The sequence below is a fragment of the Psammomys obesus genome, unplaced genomic scaffold (assembly GCF_907164565.1).
Source record: "Psammomys obesus unplaced genomic scaffold, mPsaObe1.curated_primary_1811, whole genome shotgun sequence".
NCBI classification, from domain to species: Eukaryota; Metazoa; Chordata; class Mammalia; order Rodentia; family Muridae; genus Psammomys; species Psammomys obesus.
The window spans coordinates 13,653,841-13,670,674 of record NW_026585504.1 but is presented as its reverse complement, the minus strand read 5'-3'; the positions used below and the strand labels follow the sequence as shown (position 1 = coordinate 13,670,674).

General features: G+C 51.7%; 1 protein-coding gene across 1 annotated transcript in view; it reads left to right on the top strand.

Moving 5' to 3' along the window:
• Positions 1-16,657, top strand: part of Duox1 (dual oxidase 1) — a 31,528-nt gene extending 14,871 nt beyond the window's left edge. Inside the window, exons 18-33 of the mRNA XM_055623345.1 lie at positions 2,249-2,474; positions 2,654-2,747; positions 2,994-3,169; positions 5,163-5,232; positions 5,612-5,737; positions 6,488-6,666; positions 6,841-7,071; positions 7,588-7,687; positions 7,894-7,943; positions 9,302-9,429; positions 13,273-13,426; positions 13,790-14,022; positions 14,284-14,442; positions 15,475-15,630; positions 15,730-15,858; positions 16,420-16,657. Of these exons, the coding sequence (XP_055479320.1) occupies positions 2,249-2,474; positions 2,654-2,747; positions 2,994-3,169; positions 5,163-5,232; positions 5,612-5,737; positions 6,488-6,666; positions 6,841-7,071; positions 7,588-7,687; positions 7,894-7,943; positions 9,302-9,429; positions 13,273-13,426; positions 13,790-14,022; positions 14,284-14,442; positions 15,475-15,630; positions 15,730-15,858; positions 16,420-16,542 (2,334 nt within the window). The 3' untranslated portion in view covers positions 16,543-16,657. The remainder of the gene's footprint in view (positions 1-2,248; positions 2,475-2,653; positions 2,748-2,993; positions 3,170-5,162; positions 5,233-5,611; positions 5,738-6,487; positions 6,667-6,840; positions 7,072-7,587; positions 7,688-7,893; positions 7,944-9,301; positions 9,430-13,272; positions 13,427-13,789; positions 14,023-14,283; positions 14,443-15,474; positions 15,631-15,729; positions 15,859-16,419) is intronic.
• The last annotated feature ends 177 nt before the right edge of the window (positions 16,658-16,834 follow it).

Genomic DNA, 16,834 nt, shown 5'->3' with positions numbered 1-16,834 from the left:
GGTGCCCACAGGGGTCAGAGGCATCACATCTCTCTGGAACTCGAGCGACAAGCAAGCAGATGTGAACCTCCTAAACCACCTAACACAGGTGCTGAGAACTGAACCTCTGGAGAGAAACATGTGCTCGTAACCCCAGGACTTCTCTCCAGCCCATGGTATCAGGTCTTAGAGAGACGCTCTATGTTAACTCTAATGTGAAGTGATTAACAGGCCTCTGTGCCTGAGCTGAGCAGGAGACCAAAGCCCAGGGGCAATACACAAAATAAAGACACAGATGCCAAGATCTATTCTTGGAGTCTGTGGGCCCACATGAAGAGCTGGTACTTATCTGCAAAAGTACTCTCTAAGTTCTTTTCATATTAGTATGAGGATGTCCCTTCCCGTCTCGATCCTGTCTCCTGATGTAGACTCCAGGGAGATGATGCTCAGGGACGAGGCAGGGTAAGCCAGCACTGTGGGGGCCCTGCGAGCCACAGTCCATCTCTTCTTCAGGGAGTGCACCATGGGGCATTAATATCTACCACATGGACTTCTGAGAACCACTGGGAAGATGTGGAAACACTAGACAAAAGGGAAAATCCCAAGACCGATGTACCACACTGGTACCACATTGTACCAATGTCCACTTCTGGTAGAAAAATAACAATAACCTGAGTAGAACAGCTAAGTGGAGGTAGGAGATTAAATGTTGAAAGCATGGTGGTGCACACCTGTAAGCCTAGAACTGTGGGGGGAGAAACAGGAAGATTCAGAGTTCAAGTCCAGCCTGGGCTACTGTCTCAGAACCAAGGGTGTCTATGGACATAGTTCAGTGGTAAAGTGCTTGCTGGGATGTGCAAGACTTGGGTTCTCTCCCCAGCATGGGTGCTCAGGGATAGACATAAATGCAGTCTGTGTCCCATACCTAAGAAGTTAATCACTCTATCGGGACAGTGATGCTCTTCACACAAAAGACTGGTAAGGGATGAAGATTATGAAAGTGATCCAGGAAAAACATGATCTAAGACATAAGAGAAGAAAAGCTTTCAGTGTGGTCTAAGATCATGATGGACGTAAGATTGGCAAGGGCACAACGTTGGGAAAGTTTTGGCCCACGAAAAAGAAGGGAATAGGACTAAGCACTGTAGAAGGGAGAAAATTAATGTCTGAGAAGCAGCAAGCAAGGTGGCTAGCTGGGAGAGAATTTATACGGGGGATTGTCATTTAAGGAGCATGTGTTATATGGACACTGGGCCAGATTTAACCCTCCAAGTAATTGAATGTGGGCTTTGCCCAAGAACCAGGGGATCCTCGGCTGGTGGGGTGGGGCTCCTTGCTGGGGCACAAGCAGGATCTGGGCACCTGCACTCAATTCGGATTTCATCAGGATGAAGGGAAGACCTTGTTCTGTGTGTTAACCCCATAGCTAGTTCACCCCATAGCTGTCCGGTACTTTCCACTTTTAAACCATTCCCAGCACAGCCTCTCTTGTTGATTTCCATAATAACCTGTCAGATAAGTAGGGCAGGTGAGGAAATGAACCCCAGACAACCAAAGGGATGTGCCCGAGGTTATGTAGCGCACAGGTGGCAGAGTTGGGACATGAACCCAGCTCTCTTGCCTCCAGCCCCAGGCTCTCTCCACTAAGCCACCTTGTTTGAAGCTACAGTGCTTGCCTTATGAAAACACAGCCAGGCTTGGACTGAGCAGCTGTTGATAGGCAGGAAAAACAGGTCTTTTAGCCTGTGGCCTACCTGCTTCCCTCACTGTCTATTCTCTTGCTGGGGAAGTCCCTGGGTAAGATGGAGATGGCCCCACAATAAGAATTTTCCTCTCCCAAACCCTCTAGACATAAGGCAGACATGAAGGATTCAGATAGTCTCAGGAACCCCAAGGGCAGGACTTCAGCTTGGCTTGGAAAGATCTGGGAGAGAAAGCTGTCAGCAAACAAGACCTGTCTTTGATCACCTCTTCTTTCTCTCGGACTTTGTCTCCCTGCATCTCTGAACACATCACACTCACATCAGAGCATGTCTGGGACCTCTTGTCTAACTCCAGATACCCAAGTTGGGTCAAATGTGCATGCTTGGTTCAGTCAGCTAAGTCAGAGGGTCAGGACTCTGTAGTATAACATATAACTACTCACAGGTCTGGGCTGCTTATGGGGGCGCATGCTAGATAGACGCCTCAGAAAGTGTCCACACCAACTTGCAAGTGAAGGGATGCCTCCTCTTCTTTTCCTTCCGCCTGTGTGGCTGTCTAAATGCAGGTGTTAGACATCAATCAGGCAGACGCGGGGACTCTGCCTCTGGACTCTTCAACGAAAGTGCGCGAGGCCCTGACCTGTGAGCTGAGCAGAGCTGAGTTTGCGGACTCCCTGGGCCTCAAGCCCCAGGATATGTTTGTGGAGTCCATGTTTTCTCTGGCCGACAAGGATGGCAATGGCTACCTCTCCTTCCGGGAGTTCCTGGACATCCTGGTAGTCTTCATGAAAGGTAAGGAAGGAGAAAAGAACTGTCCAGACGGAGGTGGGGTGCTGACGCTGAAGTGCGGCTGACCTGTTGGAGACGGAGAGCGCTGAGGCTAGGCATTTAACTATGGCAGGTGCCTGACAGTCTAGTAAACGTTTCTAGAGGTTGGGTAGGCTCTCGTCACAGAACCCTCCTTCTTCCAGGCTCCCCCGAGGAGAAGTCTCGCCTTATGTTCCGGATGTACGACTTTGATGGGAATGGTCTCATTTCCAAAGACGAATTCATTAGGATGCTAAGGTTGGTTCTCTCCAACAGCCAGGAGAGTAAGTCAGGGCAGGGACTGCCAGGAGGAGAAGGGTCCGTCAAGGGGGTAGCAGAAGTTTAAAGGAGAAGTAGAGGCATCCTCTTTATCTTTGTAACCAGAACCTTCTAGACTAGTAGGGGGACCTGGGGTTCAGCTAGCTGGGACCCTTTATAGGAGGCCCTGAAAGGAATGGTCAGTGAGCCTTTGTGTTTGGGCTTGGTGCCTATTTCCAACCTTAGGTCCTTCATCGAGATCTCCAACAACTGCCTGTCCAAGGCCCAGCTGGCTGAGGTGGTGGAGTCCATGTTCCGGGAGTCGGGCTTCCAGGACAAGGAGGAGCTGACCTGGGAGGACTTCCATTTCATGCTGCGGGACCACAACAGCGATCTCCGATTCACACAGCTCTGTGTCAAAGGTGGGGCTACCTGGCCAGCAGGGCTGACTTATGTGTCAGGCAAAACTCCTGTGTACTTTCAGGAGCCCACAGAAATACTTTCTTTAAAAGCAAGAAGAAAAATCAATATGATAATGAATATATAGTATAGCCAGTGTGGGTTATATTTTCTTTTATACCCATGTTAGCTATCGAATATCATTGCTAATTTATTTTTATTTGTATGGAGAAAGGGGCTCAAGAAGATAAAAGTTCTGTGGCTCATGAATGTATTCTGGTTGCTGCAGTGGGTGGGGTAAGAATGGGGTGGGAGACTTTGTTTGTTTGTTTGTTTGTTTGTTTCATTGTTTGATTGATTGATTGAGACAGAGTCTTGCTATGTGCATGGTGGGTGGCCTGCAACTTGCTATGTAGACCAGGATGGCCTTGAACTTGTGGCAGCTCTCCTGCTTCTACCTCCTAAGTGCTGAGATAGCTAAGTTTGTGGTAGGAGATGTTAACTGGAACCCTGCTTCTTCCGGTGCTCTGCCAAAGACACGCTACCCTTGCACCTCTCAGCGTGGAACTGGGAAGGAACAGTATCCCGTTACCACACTCTACTAGGGACAGGCTATGTTCTCCTCAACTGGGTTGTACGGTTCTGGTTCATTTGGGGTTTGATCCCCCAACTCACATCCTATCTCCTGGCTGAGTGCTCAGAAAATGTTAGCTGAGCACATCAAGGCCCAATTCCCTTGTCCTTCCCTCTGCTTCCTTCCCCGATCTGTGTCTGACCCGAGCGGGCGGAAGCCAGGGTCTGATCGAGGGCAAGGTCAGGCAACAAGCAGGGGTCTGTGTGTGGTCTGTTCTGAGCTGTCACAATGTCTCTGTGAGTCTCCTTGGGGCATGTTGAGACCAAAGCCAGCCCTTCCCAGATTATGAGAAAAGTGGGGGCTGGCAGCATTGCTGAGGGACCAGAGCGAGTTGGGCAAGGTGTGGCTGAACTTCTGCGGAAGGGAAGGCTTCCTCTGACCTGAAGGCAAGGGGAGCTGGTGAGGAGGAAAGCTGATTCAGTAGCTTTCTGTTTTCCTTAGGAAGCCAAGGCAATGGGTACTTGGACCTTAGGGCAGAGGCCAGGGAGGCTCCTGGCAAGGGAGCCAGGCTACAGTGGGATGTGCAACTCCGGGATGACTGGCAGGGGACTGAGGATTAAGCAGAAGATTAACAATGCCTGGTGTCTTGTTTCACTTTTAATCACCACTGTTGTTTCCTTCTGATCTTATTTGAAAGAATTGGTGTGACAGAAAAAGGCGCAAGAGTATTATGAACAGCCCTTCCCTTTCACCAAGATTTGCTCTTGATTGCTATTTTGCCACATCTGCTGTTTGCTGAACAGCTGGAGAGTATGGTTATCTGTACGTGGTTCTAAACACTTGATTTTGGAGCTGAAGAGATGGCTCAGTGGTTAAGAGCACTTGATGCTCTTGCAGAGGACCCAGGTTCAGTTCCCAATACCCACATGGCAGCTCACACCATTTGTTAGCCAAGTTCCAGGGGCTCAGCTGTCCTCTTCTGGCCTCCCTCAGGCATCAGGCATGCATGTGACACACATGAATACATAGATACAAACACGCATAAACGTACACTTGAAACAAGCAAATCATCAAACATGTGGATTTCACATAGCTCAGTTTGCCATATGCTATGACATCTTCAGGGTTGGTTCAGACCTTTGAAACCCACTGGAGGCTGCAGGCCTCCTGGAGGAACTTGGATTTGCAGCTTAGCCTTGCTTTGTTCTTAGCGTTTAGCCCTGACAGGAACAATGAGGTAAAATTCCCAGTATTTTATTATAAATATTTTTAAACACAGAAAAGAAAGACTTTTGAGTGACCTCCCTTAGAGCTGTCTATGTGAGCCCAGCTCCCAGGGGGGCCAAGAACGGGGGGCTGGGGTACCCAGAGGCAGGACCTTCTTTTGAGCCAGGCTCTCCTAGACTTTGGGCTCTGAGCTGGTCCCTATCTCTGCATTGCAGGGGTGGAAGTGCCTGAAGTCATCAAGAACCTCTGCCGCCGAGCCTCCTACATCAGCCAAGAGAAGATCTGGTACGCTCCCATCGTTTTGCTGCCTAGAATGGCTGAGGTTGCCCACCTCCCCCCAACTACCCCATGTTGCATCTTCATGCAAATAGAAGAAGGGCCCACTTCCTCCAAGCGGATAGACACACCCTGCATCAGGATGAGGAGAAAGCCTGCATCAGGATGAGGAGTTTCAGCAAAGCTCACTTCCTGCCTTAGCCAAGAATCCTTGTAGATGAGAGTTATATCTGAGGCCTCAGCGGGGACTCATTTTCTCAGTGTGCCTGCTTCTCTGGGGATCCTGCTGCTCTGAATGGAGAGTTTCCATCTTTCCTGGACAGAGCTGGTTTGGAGGCAGAGCAGGGCAGCAGGGGCTCGGATGCTACCTCTCGCCTTTCCTTCCTAGCCCTTCGCCCAGAATGGGCGCCCACTGTGCCCGCAGCAACGTCAAGACTGAGTCATCACCACAGAGACTGCAGTACTCCATGGACACAGACCCTCCTCAGGAGATTCGGAGGCGCTTTGGCAAGAAGTATGCCTGCTTTGCCCCTGAAGTCTACGCATCCCCTAAGCAGTCCGTTATTCAGGGCGCTCTGCTTTGTTGGCAGATAAATACTCTCTGCCCCCAGAGAGCTTTGGTGCTGTGAGATTGGTGCACCTATCACTACAGCTCCCTGCTGATGAATGCCAGGATGGCAGGAAGGGCAAGGGATGTTCAGAAGCCAGGGATCTTTTCTCGCCTCTGTCTGGGAAGTCATGGGGGAGGCCTTCATAGAGGCCCAGCCCTGGTTAGCTTTTTGTCCCTGGGATAAAACCATGACCAAAAAACAACTTGGGGAGAAAGGGGCTTCTTTGGCCCCCAGGTCACAATATAGAGAGAGGCCAAGGCAGGAGCTTAAAGCAGAAACCTCTGTGGCACTGCCCACAGTGGGCTGGGTCTGCCAGCATCAATTAACAAAACAAGTGCTCCAAAAACAAGCCAATCTGATGGAGGTAATCGCTCAGCTGCCGTTCCTTCTCTCCGGGTGTGTCAAGTTGGTAACTAAAGCTAACCATGACAGGTCCCTTGAACCTTGTGAAGGTTCACTGTGGGGGCCTGGTAGGAACTACAGACAGGGAGGGGAGGGGGCTGTCTGCAAATGGATCCCAGAGATGAAATACCGCTTGGAGGTTAGCCCTCACTGAGACCAAGGGGCTGGCCCTCAGAGGCCCTCCTTGGGGTGGAGGGTTTCCACTGGAACCGGTCCCCACAGGCCAAAGGCTAAGGCTTCCCGTCTCCCAGGGTAACTTCGTTCCAGCCCTTGCTGTTCACCGAGGCACACCGAGAGAAGTTTCAACGCAGCCGCCGCCACCAAACGGTGCAGCAATTCAAGCGCTTCATTGAGAACTACCGGCGCCACATCGGCTGCGTGGCGGTGTTCTATGCCATCACCGGGGCGCTCTTCCTGGAGAGAGCCTACTGTGAGTGTGACATCATGTACCTGGAGACCGGGGCCTGCTGTGAGCGACACCCATCCCGTGTGTGTGTGTGTGTGTGTGTGTGTGTGTGTGTGTGTGTGGCTCGGGGTGGGGGTGAGGCAGGCTGCAGAGAGCGACAATAGCGTCATCCGCCAATGCGCTGTCTCCCCTCCACAGACTATGCTTTCGCGGCCCACCACAGCGGCATCACCGATACCACCCGCGTGGGCATCATCCTGTCCAGGGGCACGGCGGCCAGCATCTCTTTCATGTTCTCCTACATCCTGCTCACCATGTGCCGAAACCTCATCACCTTCCTGCGGGAGACCTTCCTCAACCGCTACATCCCCTTCGACGCTGCGGTGGACTTCCATCGCCTGATCGCCTCCACAGCCATCGTCCTCACAGGCAGGGGGGGCTGCTGCTCTGGGGATCCCTTGGTGCCCTTTGCCCTTGCTGGCTTCCCCTCCTCTGACACGCCTCCCCCATTTGCATTTAACTTTAATGTCGATCTTGGGTGTCCTTCTCCATAAGGATGGAGTTAGCTGGGCCTGTGGGACGAAATTAAGCGCAGGAGCCCACCCTGCCCTGAATGGCTTCTCCTACACTTTCAAGGGCAACCCCTACCCCCGCCCCCAACTTCTGACAATGTACCAAGACTCCTGCACAAGGGTACAAGATATTGCTCTCCGGGGTTTTATGCTTTAAAACAGATCTGTGAAAGAAACCAAAGGAATGAGCCTCTAATGGTATAATTTCAGACTCGGGCGGTTGTGTTCGTGGGTGGGGTGGGGGAGGAGCGGGAGGTTGAGTGTGAGTCAGCAGGCCGGCCCCCACAGGTGCTGCTTCAGCCCTCCCTGTTTAGCGCTCGAGCACCCCCACTTGGCTGTCCCCGGGCTCACCGCCCTCTCTGGCCTCTCTCAGTCTTGCACAGTGCTGGCCACGTTGTGAACGTGTACCTGTTCTCCATCAGCCCCCTCAGTGTCCTCTCTTGCCTCTTCCCTGGCCTCTTCCATGATGATGGGTAAGTGTGTGTCAGGAATGAACTTCTTGAAGGTAGAGGATAAGGCTTCTTGGCCCAGAGGGCAGTGTTACCTTCTGGGAGGACCTGAGCCATTGGGAGACGGAGAGACTGGTGTCTAGGTTGTGCTGCCATTCTGGGACCTCTAGGAGGGGTCCTAGGGAAGTTATCTCATGCATGCCTCCTCTTTGCTGTGGCCTTCTCCACAGGTCAGAGTTTCCTCAGAAGTATTACTGGTGGTTCTTCCAGACCGTACCAGGTGAGAACTCTCCCCTTCTATCAGTGTCTAGGCTTGACTGTAAACCCCAGGCTCTGAGCAGCCAAACTCACTGAACTCTATGGTGAGCCAAAGGACACTCCTGGGCAGTAGAAGACTTGGGCGACTGCATTACAACTTCCCCCAGCCTCTATTCTGCTCTAGTTGTCATGGGATTGGGAGTAGGCCCCTCTTCATAATACACATACCTACCACGGCAGTTGCTTTGAGCAATGGTGTACCCCAGCTGCATGGGAGAAGGACCAGGCTTTCTAGGCAGGCCAGACACAAGCCCTTATCCACACTATAAGACGTCTTGACAAAGGTCACAGGGTGGGGAGGCATATCACTAGCTTCCTACAATCGATTTCCGAGCTAATGGCTGTGAATCTATTAAGACGTGTCCTAAACCTGTTTATATTTTCAGTCTCTTCCCACCCTCCTCGGGGTAGTGTGTTTTCCATGCTCGCTCTTTTCTCTCTTCTGTGAAATACGGCAGGGTTTTTTTTTTTTTCCCTACTGCTTTGAAGTTCAGAGGGCGCTTGCTGACTTCTGCACCCTGGGATTTGGCGGATAAGACTGTATTTATGCTCTTCTCTCTGTTCACGACTTTACAGGCTGTGGTTCAATCCCTTCTTAACCTTTGCTTTTCCACACATCGGGGCTCTAATCTTCCTAATTACTGCCTCTCTCCTCCTTGATCACTGGAGGGTATTCTGTGTTTCCACACCTCCATCCTGGCTCCCCTATTACTCTCTCTCTCTCTCTCTCTCTCTCTCTCTCTGTACCCCTGGCATGGGATCCTCCATGAAAAATGGGGCTCTCAACCAACTCAGGAACTATTGAAATTTGCTGGCTTAGTATGGTCCCATGCACAAATTGGTCCAGAGTTCATGTTATGTCCTATGATAACCAATTGGAGTGGTGCAGTTTTGACTGCAGGGGGACAGAGCCTGATGTTCCCCATGTCTCATCCAGAGATTTGTGTGCATGCATTCATTCAGCACACATTTATACAAAGCCTGCAGCATGCCAGGCCTTGCAACAAGATCAGGGTGAGACAGCCTAGTGTGGTCCTTGTTCTTGAGGACCCGAGGGTGGGAAAAAGGACTGACATTAAAAAGCAACATGATGACACAGGTAGAAAGGACCACAGCCATAAAGGATGAAAGGGTCTGTTGAAATGAAAGGTACCTATGATCTGGGGTGTGAAGGGGAGGGAAAAGAGGCTCCTAAGTCTAAGACCATTTGTCACCCCTCCAGTTTAGACAGAGTGGAGAGGGGCTCTGATTGGATACCTCAGAACACACCCTCCTCAGAGCACTGCCCTTTAGTCTTCTGCCCTTCTGTTTTCTTCACAGGCCTCACCGGGGTCCTGCTGCTCCTGGCCCTGGCCATCATGTACGTCTTCGCCTCCCACCACTTCCGCCGCCGCAGCTTCCGGGGCTTCTGGCTGACCCACCACCTCTACATTTTTCTCTACGTCCTGGTGAGGGTTTCGGCTGTGATGCAGGCCTGTGGGGCATGGGCAAGACGTTCTTAGGGAGGGAGGGCTGGGACACTGATTTTCCATCCCCTTAGTTATTTCAAGTATTCATTTCTCCACATCATCCCTCTACAAATGGAAATTATAGCGTGGGGCTCTCCAGTAGGCTGACCCCATTACACAGCTCTCGGAAGATCCCTCCCTGCTGTGGGTTTTTCTCAGTAGCAGCCCTGCCAGGCTCATCCACATTCCTCACAGACTTCCCCACACCATTTGTTGGCAGTTCTTCTCCACCTTCGGGTGGCTGTTTTGGTTTCAGGGTGGACTTCTTTCGCCTTGAAGAAGAACTGGCCTTTTGGAGAAAATTTAAAGGGCTCTATTTTTTTTTTCTGATCGCATCTGAGAACATTATTAGCTGTGCCATCCAGCGATGCGCCACCTGTAAAGTTAATATGGTCGCTCAAAATACCAGCCACACTGCTGATAAGATCGACCTTAAGACTCCATCTTGTTAGGCATTGAATGGAGCAAGTGGTTCAAGAGGATGCCGAGATGGATTACTGGAGAATAAGGAGTTTATTCAACATGGTATTAACACCATGGGCAGACAGACAGAGGTGCAGATGGACTGACCTAAAAAGGACCAAGGAGAGCTCAGGCCTCAGCACCAGAGACAGAACGGCTAGGTCTTTGAGGACAGTCAGAGCCTGGGTGAACAAGGAAGGGATGTTAGACCTTTTGAGGATGAGGGAGGTTCACGGCAAGAGCCTGCAGCTGGGAGGAGGCAGGGAAGCATGTAGAGCACAGAATGTGGCATCCATTGATACAGACTTGACACTAGCCAGTCAGCTAAGCCAGGACTCAAGAGACAATGCTTACCAGTGTCTGGGCCCGAGCAGAGGCTGGCTTCTAACTTTACTATTCTTACACACCTACACTGTTTCCTCCTCACCCCCGGCTCCATGTCTTCTTTCCATTGCATTCCCTCTCTCTTCCTGTTCCCTTCACCCTCCACTGTGTTGTCATCAGCTAATTCAACTGAGCCCCTGAGTGGACTCCGACTCAGGATGCTTCACCATCTTCCTCAGGTGCACAGTATTCCCCAAAGGGGACCACTGGATGACTGAGAAGTTAAACCAGGTCCTGAGGCCTTCAGTGTCCCCACCTGTTGATTGAGGGCTGCTAGCATTCAAAGAGCTCAAAGCCTATGACTAGCATTTTTATCTCCTAGCAGAAAGGTATACAGGGATCCCCTCTGTTCTGAAATGGAGAATGCACCACTGCCTGGCTTCTCTCCTCTCAGAGGCAGCTCTGTCCTCCTGGATAGCTCGGACATCTTGCCTGTGGCTCAGCATTTCCTGATTTTGAAATAACTATCTGCCTTGGCTTAGGGTATTCTCTAGAACTGCTGAGGTTTGTTTCCAAAGAATCTCTCCCTCCTTTGGGAGCTATGGTTAACTGATTTCCTCCCTCCCCACCTACCTATCAGATAATGGGTGGGGCCCTAGCCTGCAGTCTAGTGCTTGCTTGTACTATAAAAATGTTGTTCCTTGTTCCCAGTGATGAAACTAGTGGGAAGAGGCATTAGATTGGTTAGCTTGATTTGCTTCGTCCAAGACTGCTTTCTGATTCATTGCTGCTTGTAGGCATCCCAGAGTTTCTGGGCAGCCCTAACCTGGCAGATTGAGAGCCTTTTTTAACTGGGTCGGGAGATCAGGGCTAAAGCAACTTCTTGCTCATCACAGGCGGTGGAGGGAGGCATGTGGCTCTGGGCAGAGAGGAAAGTTATAAGTAAAGAACCCCAGCATAGAGCAGACCCTGAGAAGGAATGTCTAAGCTGACAACTCAGAACTGAACTGCACCACCGCCTGTGGGGAAAGATTAAAAAATGTGGAACCCTCAACTGGGGAAGGAATTCTTCAACTAGAGAATTCAATTAAATAGCCAGCAACCAAAGGTCTCTTCTGTCTTAGCTCTACGGAAAGTCCAACAAAGGTGGCAACTCTAAATCCTGCCCTTAGGAAATAGAAGATTTGTTGCAGAGACCAGAGCCACATGCACACCAAACAGAAGGGACTATTGAGCAGAATGTCCCAACAGTAAGCCACAGAAAATCATGAAGAAGAGTTTTACTCATGCTGAACTGGTTAGGGCAACTTTGAGAGAAAATGGGACTCCAGCCACAACTTTAGAAGAGATAGCTAAACAGCGACAAGGCTGAGTGGAAACTGAAGAGCAATCCAGGCAGCAGGATCTAGGTAGAAGGGCATGCACACAGATGGATTGTGGGAGTGGTGATAGGCTATTTAGGGGGCAGAGGAGACAGGCCTGGGTAGCAGCAGGACATACTGGCGACATGTGGGGGTGGCTGATGAGACAGGGTGGTTATGGTTCATCAGAGAGGCCATGCTACATGGTGGAGCACAGAAAGAAAAGAGCAGTGGGTGAGGAAACTAAGCTCAGACCACACCCATGATTGGGGCTGGTAGATGGAATAGGGCCAGCACAGGAGCAGGAGAATGAGTGGCCAGGGTGGCTGAGGCAGAAATCTGTTGATGAAGTAGCAGATGAGACAGAAAGATGAAGAAGGGGTCGCTAGTGCCACAGGTTGCAGAGAGGGAGCAGGCATGTCCTTAAAGACCTTGCAGTAGGGCCTGGTAGCACGTGCTGATAGTCCCAGCTACCTGGGAGATAGAAGTAGGAGGATTGAAAGTTCAGAGCCTGCCTGCTCTACAGAGTGAGTTTAAGGCCAGTCTAGACAAATCATTAAGACGGCCTCAAAATAACATGTAAGAAAAGGGCTGGGGTATAGCTCTATGGTAGAACACTGATCTAGAATGCTTGAGTCTCCAGATTTAATCTCTGGAGAACTAAAGAAGAAAGGGAGGGAGGGAAGAAGAGAGTCCTGGGTGGGGTGGTTATAGTCTGTGAGGTTATTCCATTGAAAAGCTAGGCTAGTTAGGTGCCCTTAGCCACGAAAAGGTGGCACAAATAGGACATCCCCTGCCCTGGCTGTTACTAGTGCCAAACGTTACCCAGCAGGCACTATGAAGATCCTAAACAATGCTAACAGCCCCTGACTCCTCAGACCATTCAGGAAAACACACACGTGAATGAGCAAAGGCTGATTATGGGTGATGTCAGATTAGGTTAACAGGGAGACATGACATGACTGACATAAGACTGAGGAGGTGCCATTTCTGCTGAGACTGGGAAAAGAGAATGGAAGCAGCCATGGGAAGAGCTAGGGATGGCCCAGGCTTCCCCTTACCCTTGCAAGTGCGAAGATTCTGTACCCAAAACGACTTGTGTCTGGAGAGCATGGAGGAAGAACCAGCTCATAAGGGTCTAGAGGTCCAAGTGCTGTAAGGCCTGAGGGTTCAATGAGCAGCTCACTAAAGCTTTTTAGACCGAGGACATGATGAGAAACACTTCATAAAGTCATGAGGGTGGGTGTGTTGATGCAGGCTGTAAACCCTGTACTCAGACGGCCAAGGCAGGAAGATCACCACAAGTTCAAGGCCAGCCTGGGCTACATCTGAGATTCATATTCTCTCTCTCCCTCCCTCCCTCTCCCTTTCTCTCACACACACATACACATCCCACATCCCACTGGGTATCTTATAGAGTCCAGGTAGGAGTCAATTTGGCTATGTCTGGAATGGTAATGTTTCTTTGGAGGAACATTCCTTTGGAGGAGGGAGGTGGTGGTGAGTGGTGGTTGTTTCAGGACCCAGAAGGAACTGATAAATGGTCAGGTGGGGAATGGTCATGGGGTCTAAAAGATGGCCCCACAGTTCGTTGTGTGTAGCCCTGCATCTGAGCTGTGTTCCTTTCTGCGTGCAGCTCATCATCCATGGCAGCTTTGCTCTGATCCAGATGCCCCGATTCCACATCTTCTTCCTGGTCCCAGCAATTATCTACGTGGGGGACAAGCTGGTGAGCCTAAGCCGGAAGAAGGTGGAGATCAGCGTGGTGAAGGCTGAGCTGCTGCCTTCAGGTACAAGCCTGGAGGTTGTGAGGGTACCAGCTTGGTTACTAAGGCAACTGATGGCGCAAACAGTGCCTAGACCACTCCAGTTTACTGGCCTGGCCCAATAGAGGTAGAAGGGACCTGGGGTCATTGGGAGGAATAATCTGATGAGGAATGTTCTTTGCTAGAAGATTGGGCCCTGCTTAAGGCAGAGAGTGGGGGAGCCTAGGCTTCCCCTTGCCCTGCGCACCCCCCAGCTCCTCCTCAAGGCGAGGCTCTCATAGAACGTCTACCTTGTCATCAGAGCTGAGACTGTAGTTGGAGGAGCTCTCCGGAAGCCATGCTGTTGCTGGGGTCAAGGCAACAGTCTCTTGCATCATCCCTTCCCAGGAGTGACCCACCTTCGGTTCCAGAGGCCCCAGGGCTTTGAGTATAAGTCAGGGCAGTGGGTGCGGATTGCATGCCTGGCTTTGGGAACCACTGAGTACCACCCCTTCACGCTGACCTCTGCACCCCACGAGGATACACTCAGCCTGCACATCCGGGTAGCTGGACCCTGGACCACCCGCCTCAGGGAGATCTACTCACCCCCGACGGGTGACACCTGTGCCAGATACCCAAAGGTGCCCAGACTTCAGGCCGGCTATCCACATACTCCTGTCTCCCCTCCCCGCCCCCACCCACCCAGTACCACCAGGCTCCCCACTATGCTGCCCCCCTCCTTCAGTTCAGAGACCGGTTGTCCCTGAAAACATCACAAAGCAGACCAAGCTCCACCCTGTACCTTTCCTGATGCCATGTAACCCTTTCCCTGGCCACCGTTTCCATTTCTGGCTTCGGAATGATGGCCAAGCTGAATCTAAAAACCACTGCACCTCCTACAGCTCTACCTCGATGGACCTTTTGGAGAGGGCCACCAGGAGTGGCATAAGTTTGAGGTGTCGGTGCTGGTGGGAGCTGGAATCGGGGTCACCCCTTTCGCCTCCATCCTCAAAGACCTGGTTTTCAAGTCAGCAGTCAGCTGCCAAGTGTTCTGTAAGAAGGTGAGTGCTAGACCACACTAGCACTAGTCCCCTAGCACTGCCTGTGTCCCCCGCCGCTGCTCTCCTCTCTCACATCCATGCAACAGCTAGTTGGTCTGGAACCTGAAGAGATGCCAGGGTGTCCTGACAGGCAGAATCGATGTACCGATGTCTGCAGGTGACCCGCCCAGTTTCCAAGAGCTCCTTCACTCAGCCATGGGGCACTCCACAACAGCCTTGCTTGTGGGAGTCTCTCCAGGGAGGGCTGAAGGGAGGCAAAACAAAACAAGCAACCAACGAAACTGCATTCTCTCATCCAGAAGAGGCCAGCCCTTGGAGCCCTGGCTGGGAGAGGGAAGGGCACCCTTGGGGTGGGGCACAAGTAAAACTGGCTCAGGTCTCAGGATCCAGGGGAGGTGCCAAGGTAGGACTTGCAGGTAGGTTGGCCCTAGCAGCACAGCTGAGCCTTCGCCGCCCCCCCCCCAGGCCCGTTTTTTTCTATAGTTGGGACCCAACGGCAGGCCGCTGCTTGTCTCTCTGGGCCTGGCAGGTGAATCAGGTGTGCTGGTATGCAGCGGGCAGAGGCCCAGCCTACATGCTGTCAGCACTCAGAGAGTGACAGCTCCTTCCCTGCCCTGGCCCAGCTCTCCTCTGCTCCTTCACTTGCAGCACCTGGCTTTTTCTCTTGAAAGTTGACCTTGGCTCCCCAACCCTGGGAGAGGGGGCCTCCCTTTTACAATTCGGGCAGCTGGAAGAAGGCAGAGGTGGCCAGCCTCCTGCCCTAGTGGTGCCCACTGAAGGAAGCGCTGGGCTCAGCTTGGCCCGAGGAAGCTGCCTGGGGCCCAACAGACCTTCAGCTCAGTTGTGGTCTAGTACCAGGCTGCCTCTCACTCCTAGGGCGATTCATCTCTAGCCTTAGAACCTTTTCTATTTCCCATTCTATTCCCCAGGCGGTCTGGGGTCAGGCACAGACCACCTGGGTTGGAATTCTGTGTTGAGATCATGGAGGGAAGCCTAGCTGAGCCGGCCCTGAGCCCCAGTGTGTGTCCTCAGATCTACTTCATCTGGGTGACAAGGACCCAGCGGCAGTTTGAGTGGCTGGCTGACATCATCCGGGAGGTGGAGGAGAATGACCGCCAGGACCTGGTGTCTGTGCACATCTACATTACCCAGCTGGCTGAGAAGTTTGACCTCAGGACCACCATGCTGGTAGGGCAGGGCCAGCCAGGCAGAGCAGGTGGGCCACCGTCAGGACCAAGGGCTGGTCCTAGCGATGACCTTCTCCCCTACCCCCATTCCGTTCCCCAGTACATCTGTGAGCGGCACTTCCAGAAGGTGCTGAACCGGAGTTTGTTCACGGGATTACGCTCTGTCACCCACTTTGGCCGCCCTCCCTTCGAGCCCTTCTTCAACTCTCTGCAGGAAGTCCACCCCCAGGTGAGTCTCGGCTCTCTTCTCCTTTTATCATCTGAGCAAAGCTCTCAGACCTGCTCTAGCAGGGAAAGAATTGGTCAGTGCTGAGAATCCATGCCTTGGGAGTTTGGTAGGTTACAGACTGGAAAAGCACAGATGGAGGGCCACCTGAAAGTGGGAAGGAAGGATGAAGGGAACAGAGATTTGCCAGCTCTGAAGCCTGAACTCACCCACCAATCGGAAGAGCTCAGTAACAGAAATATTCCTTACTACACACCAGTATACTGAGTCAGACCTTTCCCTGGATGTGGAACTAATTTTCACCATGAACAGTGAGTGGGCTGGCCACAGATCTCATATACACCAAGTTGGCCCTTTCACAGTGATGTAGCACTTACAAAATTGAGCTGGGCTTACAGCGAGCTTGCCCTCACCATGCATGGTACAAAATAAAACCTCAGTGGGAACCCTGGATGATCTTTCATAGGACCAAAGAGCTAGCCTGCATGAACCTTGCGGTTTTTTCAGTACTGACCCAGCTCTGCCAGTAAATTTGTTCACCTTTGGCTCTTCCTCCTGCAACAGGTTCGAAAGATTGGAGTATTTAGCTGCGGTCCCCCTGGCATGACCAAGAATGTGGAGAAGGCCTGTCAGCTCATCAACAGGCAGGACAGGACTCATTTCTCTCACCATTACGAGAACTTCTAGGCCTCCTGCCCAGCAACTCTACCCATTACTGCCCGGCAGAACAGGTCTTTGGCCAGCACCCTAATCCAGTACTCCTCATTTCTGGCTGCCTTGGCCTTGGCCCCCTTTCCTACCTGCCAATATGATCCAGGTAGCCAGGCTCAGGCATCATGTGTGGGTTCAGGAATCTCTAGGGCCAGAATGTGTCTGAGCTTGGAGAAGGGCCAGTATTTAAGAACTGAAGGTTCAGAAGTAGGGGAGCTTTCAGGTTGGGACAAAGCAAGGATTCTTTCAAGGAAAACAAAACAAAACA